At 35.8% G+C, this 22,177-nt stretch overlaps 1 protein-coding gene across 25 annotated transcripts in view; it reads right to left on the bottom strand.

Moving 5' to 3' along the window:
- The window catches only part of RIMS2 (regulating synaptic membrane exocytosis 2), a 583,419-nt gene that overhangs the window by 461,549 nt on the left and 99,693 nt on the right, over positions 1 to 22,177 (bottom strand). For all 25 annotated transcript variants that reach the window (XM_027597538.2, XM_027597289.2, XM_027597533.2 and 22 more), the window contains one exon: positions 9,158 to 9,368. In XM_027597538.2, the coding sequence (XP_027453339.1) occupies positions 9,158 to 9,368 (211 nt within the window). The remainder of the gene's footprint in view (positions 1 to 9,157; positions 9,369 to 22,177) is intronic.

The raw sequence follows: 22,177 nt of genomic DNA, 5'->3' as shown, positions 1-22,177 counted from the left end.
TAACCAAGCATACCTATGCACCTGCTATATAACAGTAGTCTAAATATATTTTTCTTTTCTCTAAAATAAATTTCTAAAACCATCTACCCTTCACACATTTTAGGATAACATTTAAATTTTAAGTTTCAATAGTTGGAAAGGATGCATTTTCAGATATGTTGTATATTGTAGGTATGTTTTAATTATATTTTTATCAAATCTTGGAGTTGCAGATTTACCTCATTCAATATATGGAAAATGTCTACTATATAACCTGTTCAGAAAACCAGGCCACATTGAGAAACCGTCAGACAAATGTGTCTTTCTCTCAAAGAGTCCAAATTCATTTTTAAATTCAAATAAATGTGGCATTAGGGGTAACAGTAATCATCACACATCAAAGTTCTAACTCTGAAAAAGAGACATGAGGCACCAGAGTCTCACCAGAAGTCTGCTGCCTGAATGAAGTAAGGTGCTGCCCCTTTCTATATTTCTTAGAAAACCTTTAACTGCTCTGCCCTCAAGGAACTCTCCCTCAGGACAATACATTCTAGAATTGTCCCTTTGTTTCATGCCCCAGAAATTTTTACATCCTGAAGCAATACATTATATAAAGACTAGATTCACATTAGGTAGGGTTAAGGAGCAGGCTTTTGGTTTGAAGAGTATAAAGGCTATTGTAAAAGTGAGTTAGAAAGAAAATTCCACAAAACAGAAATGTTCTCAGGTAGATCAATTTTAAGAAAAAATGAAAGAAGACACATGGAAATTTTTGCCCTTTAAGTTATTCACATTCATCTACTCTTCAGAAAGCTTTTCTTCCATAGCAGGGGGTACACTACCTCACTTTCAAGCCCACTGCCATATACCTCAGAGTATAAAATGCCTATGGAATCATCCAGAGATTCCTGAAGAGAAACAATCCCAAACTGGTAACTACAATAGTCTTTGTAAGCTTACTAACTCTTCTAGGTAATATTAGCCACACTGAATCATGCTCTACAGGTGATAGAGGCGGGGGCTGAGCCAGGTGAAACCTATAAAAGATGCCATGTGGAGAGGGAATGAGTTCATGTAAACTTTGGTGAAAATGTTTTTCTTTATGCTCAATTTGCAATATTATTTTGCCTCCTCCCATGATGCTGACATGCATGAGGAAGTATAAAACGTCTTAAGACTCTGGAAGTTAGACTGTTTCTCACAGTCCCTGTATTACCCTTACCATTAGGGAGGCTGACATCAATGAGGGTAAATAATTCTTCCTTTTAAACTCAACAACCATTTCAAATAACATTCTCACACATTCTAGGTTACTGAGTCTAAAAGCTTGAAACTGAGGATCCACCTGATGCAGCCACTTGCTTAAGGGTAGTTCTATGAATTATATAATTCTAATAACCTTGCCTGCTACCTATCTCTCAAACTCCTATAAACACAGTTTACTAACATAGAGATGCCCTCAACACTCCTATGTTCTATAAATGTGGGATGGGATAAAAACCAAAGTTTAACACACAATGTACTAGATACTGTAACGTAAGAGAATTAATGGAGCTTCTCAAATCCTTTTTAAAAATTATTTAAGCAGTAAATATATTTGGCTATATGAACATACTTTCTAGGTACTTCAAGCAAGTTATCTAGTATTAATTTTAAATTATAAAATGTCAAACACAGAAGAGATCTTAGAAATCACAAACTGATGCTTTCATTTTACAGATTTTGAAACAGAAGCACTAAGACATGAAGTGACATGTCAAACAAAAGTCACACAACACCAGGGCAGAAACAAAACTTGGTTCTTTTACTGTCTCAATTTATGCCAACCACGTCCTGGAGAATGTCAAGTGTTTCCTGATATACTGGTATGTAGTAATTCTATGAAATTTAAAAGAAAATTCATATATGATATGCTTGCCTTGGGCATATGGGAACTGACTGTATATCGCACCAGCACAATAGCTAAAGACTTGCCCGTAATCACAGTGACCTGAAATTTTTTTTAATTTTATTTATTTATTTTAAGTAATCTCTACACCCAGTTTGGGGCTCGAATTCACAACCCCGAGATCAAGAGTTGCATATTCTTCCAACTGAGCCAGCCAGACGCCCTGTGACTTGAAATTTCTAAGAAAGAAAGAACTACCTGAAGGATTGCAGAAGTACGCTAATCATTATTTTATCTCTCAGTGAACAATTTAAAAATTAATCATTAAAATCATTCATATAAATGATACTTAATGACATGGTTATACAGCAGAAACGTCTTTTTATTTCAGTCTTACCATATAATATATTGAACAATGTATGTCAATATATTTTAAGGGACTTGCTTAAGGATCATTTGCTTTTATAACCATTCTAAAGCTATAATTCATTCTGGTTCAAATCTGATAATTTATAGTAAAAAAAATCACATCTATTACATTTGTAAATTAATACAATTCTGAAAAATGTATATTACTTACTTTTTCAAAATTAGATATCTTTTAAGCACATGGTAATTTATTTTTCCTACCAGAAAGGAAAAGAAAAAATGCTGCTATGCTTTGAAGCTTAAAATAATCCTCATTGTAAATTACCTTTCACGTCTGTCCTATTAGAATCACCGTTCTATGACTACAAAATAATTTCTTCCTTATAAAGTCATTATTTTTAAATCTGAACTAAATAAATAGCTTTAATTTACTAAGGGAGTGTAATCTTAAAAGGAAATAAATGAGAGCAACATTTCATAAAAACTTATTATATTGGTACTTCCGTATGTCCTACACTACAATTTATTCTTGCTGAATCATAAATATATCTCAAGAGTTAATTAATTGTAAAGGATGGCACCACATGAAAGAGCCTCAAAATTAAACAAAAGGTTCTTTTATCTTGTTCTCATAGGAGATTACTAAAATAATTTTTAAATAGCTTTATAATTAAATTTTAAGCTATAAAATATTTGTATTCTCATTCTACTTCATAAAAATTATCTGAACAAATTTCACTAAGCTTAATCCTTTGGGGCTATGATAAATCAAAAACTGTATTCAGCATCTATTGAGAGCAAAAGCCTTCTTCTATTACACAAGGTCACCAAGCATACACAGGATGATCCAATTTAAAAAGAGAAATTGAACTCAATATTTTTTCATTTACAATATAGACAAGCTTTATACATATCGTACAAAGGAATGCTTCCTCAAGTAGATTATGAATGAAAATGTAGAAAAACTAATAAAAGAAATCCAAAGTTATGCTCCTTGAGCTAAAATCTAGATTATTTTTTCTTATGTTTCATTCCCCTAATACTTCCCTCAGATATAAGAAAAAACATGAGAAAAGTGGGAAGTACTACTTCTGGTTCCTTCTTTCTTCCATAAACCACCCACCAGGCTAACCCACAACATACAGAGTTCTATAGCTGACTACAATCAAACAGACTTTCAAGGGGCATTCCAATTTTTCACTGTATTTAATTTACTGACTAAAACTTGGCTCAGCATAAAGTGACCATACATTAAAAACCAGAAAATATATAATCAAGCAAACTATAATCAGATGTCATTAGAGACTTCTACTTGTGGCCTAAGTGGGGTAGCAAGAATAAGATTTCTCCACCTGCCTGGCAAACAAACATAATATGGGAAAAACATACGAAGGAATGGTTTTCAAGACACTGGACATCAGGCAAAAAAGTACAGAGATAGCTAAACTATGGGAAACGGACAGATAAGCTCGACAATTGCCCCCAGCTTACTGTTTAAGAGACTTGCCAGGCAGCAGAGCAGTACAGAGGAGCTGGAGTTCAGCTTGGCAAACATCCTCAGGTGAAGAGAACAAACTGAGAACAAGCACTCTGAGGAGGCCAACACAGCTGCATTTTATAGGCCAACTTACCAGAGAAAACTGCAGAGGGAGAACCCTAGAGATCTGCAGGGAGTCCCTTCAAGTATTCAGCTAGTAATGATGAGTGAGCATGCAAGTGAAAAAAGTCATTTGAAGGGTTAGAGACAACAGTGGATGTTTCCATCAGCAAAACTGGAAAAACTCTTAATTCACGTCTAATAAACAAACACAAAATTGGTTAAAGTACTCAGGAGAGAGTCAGGAAAACACATATCATAATGAGAATAATCAATCAAAACCAACCAAAAACTGACAAGATGTTGAAATTAGCAAAAGAGAACATCAAAACAGTTATTAAGAGCATGTATTCTACATGTACAAAAACTTAAGTAGATCATAGAAGATATTTTAAAAAGTCAAAAATTGAAATTCTGAGATGAAAAAATACACTGGTATTAACAGCAGATATGACATTGACAAAAAAAAAAGAGTAAACTCAAAAGCACAGCAATAAAACATATTTAAAATGAAAAGGAAAGAGAAAAATAAAATTTGGTTTAATAAAAATAACATAAGTGAGCTGTAAAACAACTTCAAGCAGCCTAATGTATGGGTAATGGGAGTTCCTTAAGGAAAAGAGAAAAAGAAAAGCCCAATAAAAATATCTGGTATGTGTTGTGGTGAGCGCTGTGTATTATGTAAGACTGATGAATCACAGACCTGTACTCCTGAAACAAATGATACATTATATGTTAATTAAAAAAACTTTTTTAAGAAATACCTGCCAAGAGGGGAAGAATGAAGGGGAGTAAGTCGGAGGGGGAGACGAACCATGAAAGACGATGGACTCTGAAAAACAAACTGAGGGTTCCAGAGGGGAGGGGGTTGCGGGGATGGGTTAGCCTGGTGACGGGTATTAAGGAGGGCACGTTCTGCGTGGAGCACTGGGTGTTATGCACAAACAATGAATCATGGAACACTACATCAAGAACTAATGATGTAATGTATGGTGATTAACATAACAATAAAAAAACTTAAAAAAGAAAAGAAATACCTGCCAAAATTTTCCAAAACCCTATAAAAACTATGAACTCACAAATCAAAAAAGCTCAAAAAGGCTCCAAACACAAGAAACATGAATAAAAATACACAAAGAAACATCATAATTAAGTTTCACATAACCAGTGATAAAAAGAATTATCTTAAAAGCAATTAGACAGGGGAGCCTGGGTGGTGCAGTTGGTTAAGTGTTTAACTCTTGGTTTCAGCTCAGGTCGTGATCTCAGGATAGTGAGATGGAGCCCCACAGTTGGCTCCACACTCAGTGTGAAATGTGCTTAAGACTCCCTCTGCCCCTCCTCTCCACCCCCACCCCATGCTCAATAATAAATAAATAAATCTTTAAAAAAAAAAAGCATTCAGAAAAAAAGAACCTATTATATAGAGAAGAACAAAGATGAGAATGGTATCACACTTCTAATTGGAAAGAGTGAAACAACATCTTTAAAATACTGAAAGAAAACAACCCTCAACCTAGAATTCTATACCTAGAAAAAAAATCTTCAAAAAAAAAAAAAAGCAAAATTTTCAGCAGAAAAAGTTTAAAGTATTCAGCAGCAGCAGCCTCACACTACAGTAAATATTGAAGGAAATATTTCAGGCGGATAAAATATGATACCATACGGAAATAAAGAACTATGAAAAGAAACGAATAGTACCAGAAATGATAATGATGACAGTAAGTATACAATATTTCTTTTATTACTTAAAACTCCTTAAAAGATAAACTTTTTAAACAAAAAAGAATAACAGTGTATTGTCAGGTTATAAAACAAGTAAAAGTAAAATACATCACACCATAACATAAAGTCCAAAAGAGTAGAAATGGAAACACACTATTAGAAGGTTCTTATATTGTACTATACGTAAAATAGTATAATATCGGTTAAGTCTGATGATGATAATTTAAAGATGTATACTACAGATCCTAAAGCAATTAATAAAATGAAAAAACAAAGAACCAACAAAGCTATAAAACAGAGTCACAAAGCTAATGAGGTAACAAAGGAGATAACCTGTATCATAAAAAGTGCTTGACTAATTAAAAGGAGACCTAAAAAAAAAAAAAATCAGATGGTACAAGTAGAAAAAAAGGAAAATGATATAACCAAAAAAACCATATCAAATATTATATTAAATGTAAATTATCTAAGACCCCAATTAAAGGTAGAGATTATCAGGTTGAATAAAAAAGCAAGGCCAAATTATATGCTGCCTATAAGAACAATACTTTAAATATGAAGACACAAATTAGTCTAAAGTAAAAGAGAAAAATGTAAACCATGTTAATACTATCTATTAAAGAAAGTTAGAGTGGCTTTATTAAGATTAGACAAAGTGGATTTCAGAGCAAAGAATATTACCAGGAATAAAGGAAGCCATTTTATGATTATAAAGGGATCAATTAATTAATAGGAACAGAATAATTCTAAATGTTCATGCATTTAGAAATAGAACTTAATAAAACACATAAAACAAAAACAAAAATACATAGAACTGCAAAAGGAAACAGACTAAATATAGTTGTATATTTCAATATCCTTCTCTTAAATAATTGATAAAATAAATAAGCAAAAGATCAAAAAGGATATACTGGACTTGAACTCTATAAACCAACTTGACTTAAAGGACATTTAAAAACACTCCATCAAAAAGTAAAGAAGGGGCACCTGGGTGGCTCAGATCGTTAAGCATCTGCCTTTGGCTCAGGTCATGATCTCCACGTCCTGGGATCGAGCCCCAAGTCAGGCTCCCAGCTCAGTGGGGAGTCTGCTTCTCTCTCTCCCTCTGCCTCTACCCCCTGCTTGTGCTCTCTTTGTCTCTATCTCTCTCCTTCAAATGAATAAATAAAATCTTAGAAAAAAAAATTAAAGAATATATATCCTTTTCAAGTACACACAGACATTTAACAAAATAAACCATGTACTAATCATAAAATAAGTATGAATACATTTTAAAGGATTCAAGGTATTCAAAGTATGTCTGGGACCACAACAGAATTAAATTAAAAATCACTACCATAAAGATCTCTGGAAACTCCCTAAATATGTGGAAAACAAATAACATACTTCTAAATTATTCATGCGTCAAAGAAGAAAAGGAAAACCTGAAAGTATTTTAAACTGAATGAAAATTAAAGACAACATATCAGAATTTGGGGGGTGTCACCAAAGAAGTACTTAGGGGAAACTGACAGCATGTAATGCCTATATTAGAAAAGAAGAGACATCTCAAAGCAAAGACCTCAGCTCCTACCTTAAGGAACCAGAAAAAGAGAAAATTCAACCCCAAATCAGCAGAATTAAAGAAATAATAAAGATCAAAGACGAAATCAACAACTGAGAAAACCAATGAAACAAAAAACTCATTATTTGAGAAGATCATTAAAACTGATATATTTCTAGCCAAATTAAGCAGGAAAAAAGAGAGAAGATGCAAATTACCAATATCAGAAATGAAAAAGGTAGCATCACTACAGAATCTACAGATATTAAAGGATAATAATGGAATACTATGAACAGGTTTATGCCAATAAATTTGACAAATTATGAGGATCTGGAGAAATTCCTTAAAAAACACCAAAGCCCATTTAAGAAAAAATAAATGACTTGAACAATTCTATACCTATTAAAAGAAATTGAAACTGTACTTTAAAACCTTCCCAAAAATTAAACAGCATGCCCAGATGGCTTCCCTGGTAAAATCTACAAAACATTAAAGGATAAATAATACCAATCCTACAGAAACTTTTCTAAAACACTGAAGAGAGGAAAATACTTCCCAACTTATTTTATCAGGCCAGCATTACTGTGATACCAAAATCAAAGAAACACATTTCAAGAAAAGAAAACTACAGACACTAACACTCATGAAGCAAAAGTTATAAACAAAACTTTAATAAATCAAACTCATTATTACATAAAAGGGTTAATCCATCTTAAGCAAATGGGATTTGTCTGGGGGAATAGAGTTGGTTTAGCATTTCAAAATCAACCAATGTAGTTCATTACTACATTAACAAGCAAAGAAAAAACATGATTAATTTCAGTAGATGGAGGGAAAGCATTTGACAATTTCCATCACATATTCCTGATGTAAAAACAAACAAATAAACCAAAAAAATCTCTCAGCAAATTAGGAATGGATAGCATCTATGAAAAGCCGACTGCTAATATAATATCTAATAGAGAAGGACTGAATGCTTCCTCCCTAAGATCAAGAAAAAAACAGGGATATGTGTTCTCACCATTTCTATTCAGAACTGTGCGGGAGTTTCTAGCCAATAGAACTAGTCGAGGAAAAGAAAAATAATCAGGTAAACTGGGGGAAAGACTAGGGGTAAAAAATGGGAAATTATTTATTCTGGGCAAAACAAAACAAGGAGAAACAGGAAACGGTGAGAAAATGGAGACATGAAATCACACAGGAGAACAAATCCCCATAATTATGTCTAAGTAATGTATGTACAAACATCAGCTTCCTATTTTAAAGCTGCCTAAGTAAAGAATTAAGTGATGAAATACTAGGGAGGAGATAAATGCAAATTCTAAAGAACTTACCGAGAAAAACATAGTAACTATTTTTGCTTATTTCAGCAAAGCATTCCTTGGGCAGCCTTAACATATTCCCTAAAGTGGATGGATAAACTACAAAACTCTAGTATAAAACATCTCCTTAACATTTCTTTAAATTCCATAGTCTAATGTTTATTTAATTAATGTTAAAACAAAAATAAAGGGTAATGTAGCTTTAAAAGCTATAAAATTATAAAACACAGACTCTATAAGCTGGGAAGAGCCTCTTTGAAAGGAAAGAAAACAGAGATCAAAGGACAAGTAGGTCTACAAAGTTATAAAATTATGTATAGTAATGGAAAAAGCAGTGTCACTGCTCTAACATTAATCAGTTGTGTGACTTTAAGAATGACCTTAATTCTCCCTGAATCTGAGTTTTCTGCATCTGTGAAAATAAAGGAGTTGGACCAATCTCTAAATTAGATCTAATTTAGATCTCTAAATTATCTTCATCATCTTTGAAAGTTTAAGATCCTATGATTCTAAACAAAATCATCAGCTAAAGGACATAAACAATGAGACAAATCTCTTTAACTGAAAGGAAAAATTAAAAATTTCTTTTATCTAAAATGAGGATACTAGAGGGTTTTTGTTCATTGGTTAACCTGAATATTAATTTCAATTGTCTGCTTTATTTTATTCACAATTAGCTTGACTGTATTATAAGCTTAACTATAATTGAATTATGTGTAGTTTTCATTCTGTACCTTGTTTGAACGTAATGACACTCGTCCTCCACAACGAGCACAGAACTTTGTTTGGCAATATGAACAGTTATGGCCACATCCATCAGCAAATTTTGTTTTGTGGCAAATACCACAGGTTGGGGCATCACCCTTCTGTTCTTGCTGCTGTTGTGATTCTTCTCCCATCTTCTTCACCTGCTCCTTGTACATTTCAAACTGCTGATGAAGTTTTCTGCAGAGAAAACAGATAAGAAAAATTTGATTTCCTGATGGTCTCAAAAAAATAATAATTACAACAATCTATATACAATTTTATATCCAAAAAATTCATAAAATGAGAATAAAGAATAAAAATTTAATTTTCTGATTATAGAATAATATCCTACATGGCACATCACAAGAGTGTTGCAACTAGTTCTGCCCTCTGATATACATGATAATTTAAGGGCCAATACATGTTAATAGAGATATCTCTTTGAGTTATAATTGTAAAATTTCTATCTACCATTTGTAATATATTTCAATAATATGCCCTAAAATATTTAAAATATTATTTTTCAAAGGTTTAGCTTCAGAAATAGACTGAGCTGATTTGACTTACACAGTACAGCCAAAATCTATGAATTTCAAATCATTGAGACAACTCTCAATTGGAATGATCTTAAGAATCCAAACAGAGGGGAAAACACTGGATGAGTGCTCTCACTAATTGTTTAAATCTGTTCAACAGTCTGGATATTAGTTGGCTTTAAAAACACTGTGAAATATTAGGAGCCTAGCAAATAAGGCTGTACAAATAAAAGTAAGGCCAATTTTTATCTTAAAAACAAACCAAAAAAATGAGAAAAAAGTTGCCTAGAAAAAGGTATTATTTACTCTTTAAAAATAAATACTGATAAAATTTTTCACTCCCATTATCTTCATAAAGGAAATTTAAAAATGTTTTAAAACTATAATTAACTCTGCTTAGGACTTACAAAACTGTAAATAATGTCACTCCCAAACTAAAAATGATAAAAGGCTAACTAATCTACAAAATCATAACTTTTCTTGAGCCCATCAGAGAGTTGAGGATATAAAGCAAACAAATAATAATCTGAACTCCAAAGAACAGCAAGCCCCTCCAAAGAGAAATGAAATACACTGTTTCACTGTTGGCAGGGCAGAAGAGAAGGAGAAAGAGGGGCCACCATTCAAGCAGGTAAGAGGAAATCAGTTAAAATTTTAACAAATTGTAAAAGGCCAAGTGTGGGCTAACGTTGACAGTCTGGAATACCTAGAGGCCCAGGCACAAGGAAAGTTCACATTCACTCACAAGCACTTTTCTGCAGGCCTCTACTGGTTACTTATGAGGAAGATAGGGAGCAGGGCATAAGAACAAACAACTCTTCGGGGTACACATGTGTAGGTGTAAAAGAGTTAACTAAAGGTTTGCTGAGGTACAGGCACATTCCCCAGACTATGTCTCCTAAAAATGTCAAAGCTATAAACCATAGGGAGAAGAAGGAAACTCTGTCATCCCCAGGGCAAAGGCAAAGATCCACTGCAGCTAAGGAAAAGGTTAAAGGAAAAAAAACCTCTACCCATGAAAGAGGGACAGGAAACCATCTTCAGCCAACATCCTTTGCTCAAATCAAAGGCCTTTCATAACTAGGGAAGGGATGGAAACCTATCAGAGAGATACAAGGCAAATTTACTTCTATAGGAAGAAGGACCTAAGAACTCTGAGCACACCTCATCCATAAGGCCCAGATGGACAGCTCCTGTCAAAGATGAAGGGCAGGAAAACAACAAAACACCCTTGCCCCTGCCACAAACCTAGAATCAAGAAATAAGCATCAATAGTCTACTGTAGGGGAAAGGGCAAGAGCATATGGAGAGATGGCCCCTGTGGAGTAAGTAAATGGAAATGGCTAAAGGGGTAGCAAAACACTGGAAAAAACTTCTGATACTCCTGCATCCATCCTAAATACAATGCAGCAGTAGCCCACTGGAGGAATTTGGAGGAATTTGAAGACTGTGATGCACTAAAGATAATGATGGCCAAAACAATATCCAAACCTATCTGAACTTCTGACCTGATGATAATTTAATTTCCAACACTAACAGTCTGACAGAAAAGGCATGCCCACTTTAAGGCATAAATACAATTCAAAGCCACGATACTCAGGGGAAAATAACAAGGAATAAAGAACCCATTGTCGAGAGAGAAAATAATTAAAATAATTAGATTCAGAGATGACAAGGATAATAGAATTATCAGAATTACCAGACTGACTTGAAAATGATTATAATTATTAAGGTAAAATATTTAGAGAAAAAGGGGGACAACAGGCATGAACAGATGGGGTACCAAAACAGAAAGATGGAAAGTGTAAGAGTCATCTGAAAATGCTGGAAATAGAAAACATGGCATCAGAGATGAAGAATTCCTTGGATGCGCTAATGGATATGCTTGAAAGAACTAAGGAAAAGATTAGTAAACTTGAAATAAGTCAATAAAAAATATCCAAACAAACAAAAAAGAATTGGAGAAGGAAAGAACAAAACAAACAGAGCATCCAAAACCATGAAAGCAGCCAGAGAAAATGACACATTATATGTAGAGAACCAATGATAAAAGTTACAAAAGATCATCTTTCAGAAACCATGGAAGCTAGAAGACTTTGGAGTAATAGCTATATATAGTACTGACAGAAAAAAATCTGTCAACCCAAGATCCCATATGCAGTGAAATTATGCTTCAAAAAATAAAGGCGGGGTGAGGAGCAAGATGGCGGAGGAGTAGGAGACCTAAATTTCCTCTGGTCCCAGGAATTCAGCTGGATAGGAATCAAACCATTCTGAACACCTACGGACTCAATAGCAGATCAAAGAAAAGAATAGCAGCAAGTCTCTGAACAGAAAAGCGACCACTTTCTGGAAGGTAGGACATGCGGAGAAGTGAATCTGAGGTGATATTTGGGAAGATGACGGCGGGGGAGGGGGCCTCCATCAGCCGCTTCTGGCAAGTGATAGAGCAGCAGAGCCCAAAATCGGAAATTTTAGAAGTCAGCTCCGTTGAGGGACGTCGCTCCAGTGGCTAAGCAGGGGTGGAACCCTCGTGGGACAGTGTGGTCTCAGGACCCTCAGGGTCACAGAAAGACCAGGGGTGCCACGGTGCAGCAGAGCTCCCGGTATCAGAGCAGGGAAGCTGGCTGCAGAGACGGAGCCGAGGAGCAGGCTCTCAGCTCAGGGTTGACATCAACCATGATCTGCAGCACAGTCAGGCCATTGCTGTTCCAGCAGGGACCCAACAAGCAGCAGATCGGGGAGACTCCCCTTCTTCCCCGGGTAGGAGTGGCGCGGGAGCGCACTGCAGGGATCTGCTGGGTTTGGAGACTCCACACCAAGTCGGGTGCCAGAGATAGAAACGCTTGGTCACAGGCCCAGTGAGCACGGAGTGCGGCTGGAGACCAAAGAGACGGGAGTGATTGACTGCTTTTCTCTGGGGGCTCACTGAGGAGCGAGGCCCCAAGTTCGTGGCTCCTCCAGGGCGGAGATTGGGAGGCCACCATTTTCGCTCTCGTCAGCCAAAGCTGTAATGAAAGCTTGCAGGGAACAGAAGCTCCCGAGAGCAAACCCGAGCGGATTACTTAGCCCCAACCGGCAAGGGCAGGGCAATTACGCCTCGGGCAAAGACACTTGAGAACCACGGCAACAGGCCCCTCCCCCAGAAGATCAGCAGGAACAGCCAGCCAAGGCCAAGTTTACCGATCAATGAGAACACAGAACGCCAGTGCTAGGGGAATACAGCACATAGAATTCATGGCTTTTTTCCTCCTGATTATTTAGTCTTTCAAAGGTAATTTTATTAATTTTCTTTTTGTTCTTTTTTTTTTAATTTTTCTTTTTCCCTTTTTCAACCAACATCTTATCAATCCCTTTTTTAAAAATCTTTTTTATTTTTCATTTTTAGAGTCATATTCTATCCCTTCAGAGTAGTACCCTTATGTTTTGATATATATATAAGTTGTTCTCTCTTTAAAATTTTGGGATACAGTTTCTTCTACCAGACCAAAATATATCCTACATCTCTAGTGTATGGCTTTATTCTAGTATCCTGCCTGAGCACATTCTCTCCCTTTTTTTTCTTTAAATTTCTCTTCTTTCTTTTTTCAAACAACATCTTAATTCCTTTCATAAAATCTTTTATAATTTTCATCTTTACAGTCATATTCCATCCCTTCATCATATTTACCTTTATTTTTGTATATACATAAGCTTTTCTTTCCTTAAAATTTTGGGAGGCAGTTTTTTCTAACAGGCCAAAATATGCCCAAAATCTAGTGTGTGGCACTGATCTATTCACCAGCCTGATCATATTTGATCATATTCTTTTTTTCTTATCTTTTCCTTTTTTTCTCTTTTTTCTTTCTTTCCCTTTCTTTTCCCCTGGTTTCAGATCTCTTCTGATTTGTTTAGTGTATATTTTTCTGGGGTCGTTGTTACCCTGTTAGCATTTTGTTCTCTCATTCATCTATTCTCCTCTGGACAAAATGACAAGACGGAAAAAATCACCTCAAAAAAAAGAACAAGAGGCAGTACCGACTGCCAAGAACCTAATCAATATGGACATTAGTAAGATGTCAGAACTGGAGTTCAGAATGACGATTATAAAGATACTAGCTGGGCTTGAAAAAAGCATGGACGATATTAGAGAAACACTTTCTGGAGAAATAAAAGAACGAAAATCTAACCAAGTCGAAATCAAAAAGGCTATTAATGAGGTGCAATCAAAAAGGGGGGCACTAACTGCTAGGATAAATGAGGCAGAAAAGAGAATTAGTGATATAGAAGACCAAATGATGGAAAATAAAGAAGCTGAGAAAAAGAGAGATAAACAACTACTGGATCACGAGGGCAGAATTCGAGAGATAAGTGATACCATAAGATGAAACAACATTAGAATAATTGGGATTCCAGAAAAAGAAGAAAGAGAGAGGGGCAGAAGCTATATTGGAGCAAATTATAGCAGAGAACTTCCCTAATTTGGGGAAGGAAACAGGCATCAAAATCCAGGAGGCACAGAGAACCCCTCTCAAAATCAATAAAAATAGGTCAACACCCTGACATCTAGTAGTAAAACTTACAAGTCTCAGAGATAAAGAGAAAATCCTGAAAGCAGCTCGGGAGAAGAGATATGTAACCTACAATGGTAGAAACATTAGACTGGCAACAGACCTATCCATAGAGACCTGGCAGGCCAGAAAGGACTGGCATGATATTTTCAGAGCACTAAACGAGAAAAACACGCAGCCAAGAATACTATATCCAGCTAGGCTGTCACTGAAAATTGAAGGAGAGATAAAAACCTTCCAGGACAAACAAAAACTAAAGGAATTTGCAAATACGAAACCAGCCCTACAAGAAATATTGAAAGGGGTCCTCTAAGCAAAGAGAGAGCCTAAAAGCAACATAGACCAGAAAGGAACACAGACAATATACAGTAACAGTAACCCTACAGGCAATACAATGGCACTAAATTCATATATTTCAATAGTTACCCTGAATGTAAATGGGCTAAATGCCCCAATCAAAAGACACAGGCTGTCAGATCGGATAAAAAAACAAGACCCATCGATATGCTGTCTGCAAGACTCATTTTAGATCCAAATACACCTCCAGATTGAAAGTGAGGGGGTGGAAAACCATTTACCATGCTAATGGACACCAAAAGAAAGCTATGGTAGCAATCCTTATATCAAACAAATTAGATTTTAAAACAAAGACTGTAATAAGAGATGAGGAAGGACTCTATATCCTACTTAAAGGGTCTATCCAACAAGAAGATCTAACAACTGTAAATATCTATGCCCCTAACATGGGAGCAGCCAATTATATAAGGCAGTTAATAACAAAAGCAAAGAAACACATTGACAACAATACAATAATAGTGGGGGACTTTAACACCCCCCTCACTGAAATGGACAGCTCATCTAAGCAAAAGATCAACAAGGAAATAAAGACTTTAAATGACACACTGGACCAAATGGACTTCACAGATATATTCAGAACATTCCATACCAATGTAACAGAATATACATTCTTCTCTAGTGCCCATGGAACATTCTCCAGAATAGATCATATCCTAGGTCACAAATCAGGTCTCAACCGGTACCAAAAGATTGGGATCATTCCCTGCATATTTTCAGACCACAATGCTTTGAAACTAGAACTCAACCACAAGAGGAAAGTCGGAAAGAACTCAAATACATGGAGGCTAAAGAGCATCCCACTAAAGAATGAATGGGTCAACCAGGAAATTAAAGAAGAATTTTAAAAATTCATGGAAACAAATGAAAATGAAAACACAACTGTTCAAAACCTTTGGGATGCAGCAAAGGCGGTCCTCAGAGGAAAGTATATAGCAATACAAGCCTTTCTCAAGAAACAGGAAAGGTCTCAAATACACAACCTAACCCCACACCTAAAGGACCTGGAGAAAGAACAGCAAATAAAGCCTAAACCCAGCCGGAGAAGAGAATAATAAAGATCAGAGCAGAAATCAATGAAATAGAAACCAAAAGAACAGTAGAACAGATCAGATCAACAAAAGTAGGAGCTGGTTCTTTGAAAGAATTAATAAGATTGATAAACCCCTGGCCAGACTCATCAAAAAGAAAAGAGACATGACCCAAATAAATAAAATCATGAATGAAAGAGGAGAGATCACAACCAACACTAAGAAATACAAACAATTATAAGAATGTATTATGAGCAACTCTATGCCAGCAAATTAGATAACCTGGAAGAAATGGGTGCATTCCTAGAGATGTATCAACTACCAAAATTGAACCAGGAAGAAATAGAAAACCTGAACAGACCTATAACCACTAAGGACATTGAAGCAGTCATCAAAAATCTCCCAACAAACAAAAGCCCAGGGCCAGATGGCTTCCCAGGAGGATTCTATCAGATATTTAAAGAAGAATTAATACCTATTCTCCTGAAACTGTTCCAAAAAATAGAAATGGAAGGAAAACTTCCAAGCTTGTTTTATGAGGCCGCACCATTACCTTGATCCCAAAACCAGACAAAGACCCCATAAAAAAGGAGAATTACAGACGAATATCCCTGATGAACATGGAACAAAAGTTCTCACCAAATTACTAGTCAATAGGATCCAACAGTACATTAAAAGGATTTTTCACCACGACCAAAGTGGGATTTATTCCTGGGCTGCAAGGTTGGTTCAACATCTGCAAATCAATCAATGTGATACAATACATTAATAAAAGAACAAGAAGCATATGATCCTCTCAATAGATGCAATAAAAGCATTTGACAAAATACAGCATCCTTTCTGGATCAAAACTCTTCAGAGTATAGGGATAGAGGGTACATACTTCAATATCATAAAAGCCACCTATGAAAAACCCACAGTGAATATCATTCTCAATGGGGCAAAACTGAGAGCTTTCCCCCTAAGGTCCGAAACACGGCAGGGATGTCCACTCTCACCACTGCTATTCAACATAGTACTAGAACTCCTAGCCACAGCAATCAGACAACAAAAAGAAATAAAAGCCATCCGAATCAGCAAAGAAGAAGTGAAACTCTCACTGTTTGCAGATGATATGATACTTTATGTGGAAAACCCAAAAGACTCCACCCCAAAATTGCTAGAACTCATACAGGAATTCAGTAAAGTGGCAGGATATAAAATCAATGCATAGAAATCAGTGGCATTCCTGTACACCAACAACAAGACAGAAGAAAGAGAAATTAAGGAGTCGATCCCATTTACAATTGCACTCAAAACCATAAGATACCTAGGAACAAATCTAACCAAAGAGGCAAAGGATCTGTACTCAGAAAACTATAAAATACTCATGAAAGAAATTGAGGAAGACACAAAGAAATGGAAAAACGTTCCATGCTCATGGATTGGAAGAACAAATATTGTGAAGATGTCAATGCTACCTACAGCAATCTACACATTCAATGCAATCCCTATCAAAATACCATCCACTTTTTTCAAAGAAATGGAACAAATAATCCTAAAATTTGTATGGAACCAGAAAAGACCCCAAATAGCCAGAGGAATGTTGAAAAAGAAGCAAAGCTGGTGGCATCACAATTCCGGACTTCCAGCTCTATTACAAAGCTGTAATAATCAAGACAGTATGGTACTGGCACAAAAACAGACCAATGGATCACAGGGATGTTGAAAAAGAAAAGCAAAGCTGGCGGCATCACAATTCCAAACTTCAAGCTCTATTACGAAGCTGTCATCAAGACAGTGTGGTACTGGCACAAAAACAGACACATAGATCAATGGAACAGAATAGAGAGCCCAGAAATGGACCCTCAACTCTATGGTCAACTCATCTTCGACAAAGCAGGATAGACTGTCCAATGGAAAAAAGACAGTCTCTTCGACAAACGGTGTTGGGAAAATTGGACAGCCACATGCAGAAGAATGAAACTGGACCATTTCCTTACACCACACACAAAAATAGACTCCAAATGGTTGAAAGACCTAAACGTGAGACAGGAGTCCATCAAAATCCTAAAGGGGAACACAAGCAGCAACCTCTTCGACCTCAGCCACAGCAACTTCTTCCTAGTAAGATCGCCATAGGCAAGGGAAGCAAGGGCAAAAATGAATTATTGGGACTTCATCATGATAAAAAGCTTTTGCACGGCAAAGGAAACAGTCAACAAAACCAAAAGACAACTGACAGAATGGGAGAAGATATTTGCAAATGACATACCAGATAAAGGGCTAGTATCCAAAATCTATAAAGAACTGGTCAAACTCAACACCCAAAGAACAAATAATCCAACCAAGAAATGGGCAGAAGACATGAACAGACATTTTTCCAAAGACAACATCCAAATGGCCAACAGACACATGAAAAAGTGCTCAACATCACTCGGCATCGGGGAAATCCAAATCAAAACCTCAATGAGATACCACCTCACACCAGTCAGAATGGCAAAAATTTACAAGTCAGGAAATGACAGATGTTGGTAAGGATGCAGAGAAAGGGGAACCCTCCTACACTGTTGGTGGGAACGCAAGCTGGTGCAGCCACTCTGGAAAACAGTATGGAGGTTCCTCAAAAAGTTGAAAATAGAGCTACCATACGACCCAGCAATTGCACTACTGGGTGTTTACCCCAGAGATACAAATGTAGGGATCCGAAGGGGTATGTGCACCCCGATGTTTACAGCAGCAATGTCCACAATAGCCAAACTATGGAAAGAGCCAAGATGTCCATCGACAGATGAATGGATAAAGAAGATGTGGTGTATATATATATATACAATGGAATATTATGAAGCCATCAAAAGGAATGAAATCTTGCCATTTGCAATGATGTGGATGGAACTGGAGAGTATTATGCTGAGCGAAATAAGTCAATCAGAGAAAGACATGTATCATATGATCTCACTGATATGAGGAATTCTTAATCTCAGGAAACAAACTGAAGGTTGCTGGTGTGGTGGGGGGGTGGGAGGGATGGGGTGGTGGGTGATAGACATTGGGGAGGGTATGTGCTATGGTGAGTGCTGTGAATTGTGTAAGGCTGCTGAATCACAGACCTGTACCTCAAACAAATAATACATTATATGTTAAAAAAAAAAAAAAAGGAAGATAGTAGGAAGGGAAAAATGAAGGAGGGGGGAAATTGGAGGGGGAGCCGATCCATGAGAGACTATAGACTCTGAGAAAGAAACTGAGAGTTCTAGAGGGGAGGGGGTAGGAGGATGGGTTAGCCTGGTGATGGGTATTAAAGAGGGCAGGTACTGCATGGAGCACTGGGTGCTATACGCAAACAATGAATCATGGAACACTACATCAAGAACTAATGATGTAATGTATGGTGATTAACATAACATAATAAAATAAAATAAAGGCAAAATAAAGACTTTTCAGGCAAAGAAATTTTGAAAGAATTTTTTGTCAGAAGACATTAAGCACAGGAATTTAAAGTAAGTTCTTTAAGCAGAAGGAGTATGATATTCCTTGAAAGTATCATATAGAAACCTGGAACACATAAAAATAAATGCTTATATTAAAAAGAAAACAGTCTCAAATCAATTTCCAAAGAAAGGAGAGAAAATTAAAACCAAAGAAAGTATTTTTAAAAAGTTTTTTAAATTATAGAAGAAATCAATGAATGGGCGCCTGGGTGGCTCAGTTGGTTAAGCGACTGCCTTTGGCTCAGGTCATGATCCTGGAGTTCCGGGATCCAGTCCCGCATCGGGCTCCCTGCTCAGCAGGGAATCTGCTTCTCCCTCTGACCCTCCCTCCTCTCATGTGCTCTCTCTCTTTCTCTCTCTCAAATAAATAAATAAAATCTTTTAAAAAAAAGAAGAATTTAATGAAACCAAATGCTGCTTCTTTAAAAAAAAAAAAAAACAATAAAATCAATAAACCTCCAGCCAAAATGGTCAAGAGGGGGAAGAAAAAAAGAGAGAAGATAAAAATTACCTAGAGAAAGAATGATAGAGGGAACATCACTACAGACTCCACAGTTAATCAAAATTAAATGCAAAAGATTACAAGAGAAAACTGTGAACAATTCTATGCCCATAAATTCTATAACTCACATGAGAAATAAACTATAATAAAATAGACTATTTCCTTGAAAGACTGAAACTAGCACACCTCACTCAAGAAGAAAAAGAAAGCCTGACAAGTCCCATATGTGTTAAAGAAATTTAATTCCTAGTTTAAAACCTTTAGAATAAAGCTCCCGTTCTCACTGGCTTTATTGATGACTTCCACCAAACATTTAAGGAAGAAATAACACCAATTTTACATAATCTCTTCCAGAAATTAGAAAATAAGGGAACACATCCTAACTAATTTCCTAAGGCCAGCATTACTGTGATACCAAAACTATATAAAAATATAACGGAAAATTATAGACCAGTATTCCTCATGGGAAGATGAAAATTCCTCACACAACATTACCAAGCCAAATCCAGAAATATGTTAAAGAATAATACATCACAAACAGGTGTACCAGGCTTATCCTGGGAATGCAAGGTTGATTCCACATTCTAAATTCAAGCAATATAAGTCACCATATTAACAGACTAAGGGGAAAAGAACATATAATTACGTCAAAATATAATGAGAAAGCACTTGACTCAGCAAACTAGGAATACATAGAAACTTCCTGAATGCAATAAGGGTTTCAACAAAAAAGCCAACAGCTAATATCATACTGTATTGTGAAAGATTTAATGCTTTCCCTCTACAGTCAGGAACAAAGGAAGGTGTCCTCTCTCATTACCCCTAATCAACACTGAACTGGAAATCCTAGCCAGTGCATTAAAACAATAAAAAGCATAGAGATTGGAAAGGGGGAGAAATAAAATGGTGTGCAGATGGCATAATTATCTATATACAAAATCCCAAAGAAACTACAAAAAATCTCCTAAATGTGCTTTGGCAAGGTCACAAGATACAAACTAAGTATACCCCCAAAACTTGTATTTTTACATACTAGCATTGCATAATTGGAAATCAAAATTTTAAAAAGTAGTCTGCAAAGGCATCAGAAAACAAAAGAAAGAAAACACTCAGGTATAAATTGAACAAAATATATACAGGCTTTTTATGGTAAGAACTATAAAATACTAAAAAAAAGAATCAAAGGGGATCTAAGTAACAGGAGAAATATGCTGTATTCATCAATGAGGAAACACTATTGATAAGATATCAATTCTTTCCAAATTAATCTCTCGATTCAATGTTATCTTAATCAAAAACTCAGCATGATTTGTTTTAAGAAATTGACAAGCTACCTCTAAAATTTATGTGGAAAAGCAAAAATCCTACAACAAGCAAAATATTTTAAAAAGGAAGTGTGCAGGACTCATACCACCAGATTTCAAGACTTATTATAAAAGTGACAGAAGTAATCAAGTCAATATAAGATAAACACATACACCAATGGAATAGAATAGAGTCCAAAATGGTCCAATACTTAAACGGTCATTAATTTTTTTTAAAAAAGATGTCAAGGCAATTTAATGGAGAAAGAATAATCTTTTAAGCAGTGAGAAATTCATGTGCCAAAAAAGTATTGGAAACCTATGTGTTAAAAAAAAAAGAACCTCAATTCATATTTTACATCTTATACAAAAATGAACTCAATGTATTATATAACTGCAATCAACAGATTACAAAACTAAATATGACTAAAACTATAAAACTCCTAGAAAAAAAACACTGAAGGAAATCATGACCTTGAGTTAAACAAAGACTTCTTAGATAGGCTAGGCAAGTATTTCTTCAACAAGTTATAAAAAGGTTGAGCGACTGCCTTTGGCTCAGGTCATGATCCTGGAGTCCCAGGATCGAGTCCCGCATCAGGCTCCCTGCTCAGTGAGGAGTCTATTTCTCCCTCTGACCCTCCCCCGTCTCATGTGCTCTCTCTCTCTCATTTTCTCTCTCAAGTAAATAAATAAAAAATAAAATCTTTAAAAAAAAGAGATATAAAAAGTGTGAACCAGAAAGCAGTCATTGGCAATATGTTAAATGAGTAAGCATGGCTTTGTTCCAATAAAATGTTATTTATAAACACGAAATTTTAATTTCATGTAATTTTTATAGTCACAAAATGTTATCATTAAAAAAATTTTTTCCTATGATTTTAAAATGTACAAACCATTCTTAACTCACCACTTACACAAAAACAGCCATTAGGCCATGTTTGACCTATGGGCCATAGTTTGCCCACTTCTATACAATATGAGTTCATTTATATGACATTCTAGAAAAGGCAAAGTTAGGAGGACAGAAATCAGACCAATGGTTGCTAGGGACTGGGGCAGAGCAAGGGAATTAACTACAAAGGGGCACAAGGAACTTTTGGGGGTGAAGGAAATGTTCTATGTCTTCCTTATGGCAGTAGATATACAACTGCATGTTTCTTCAGAATTCACTGAAGTGCATACCTCAAAGGGGTGAATTTTATTGTAAATAAATTACACCTCAAAAACCTTGACTTTAAAAAAAGCTACTTTCAAATG

Source organism: Zalophus californianus, chromosome 4, assembly GCF_009762305.2.
Source record: "Zalophus californianus isolate mZalCal1 chromosome 4, mZalCal1.pri.v2, whole genome shotgun sequence".
In the NCBI taxonomy this organism is placed as follows: Eukaryota; Metazoa; Chordata; class Mammalia; order Carnivora; family Otariidae; genus Zalophus; species Zalophus californianus.
Note: the sequence above shows the minus strand (reverse complement) of the source record. Positions and strands in the feature narration are given on the sequence as shown.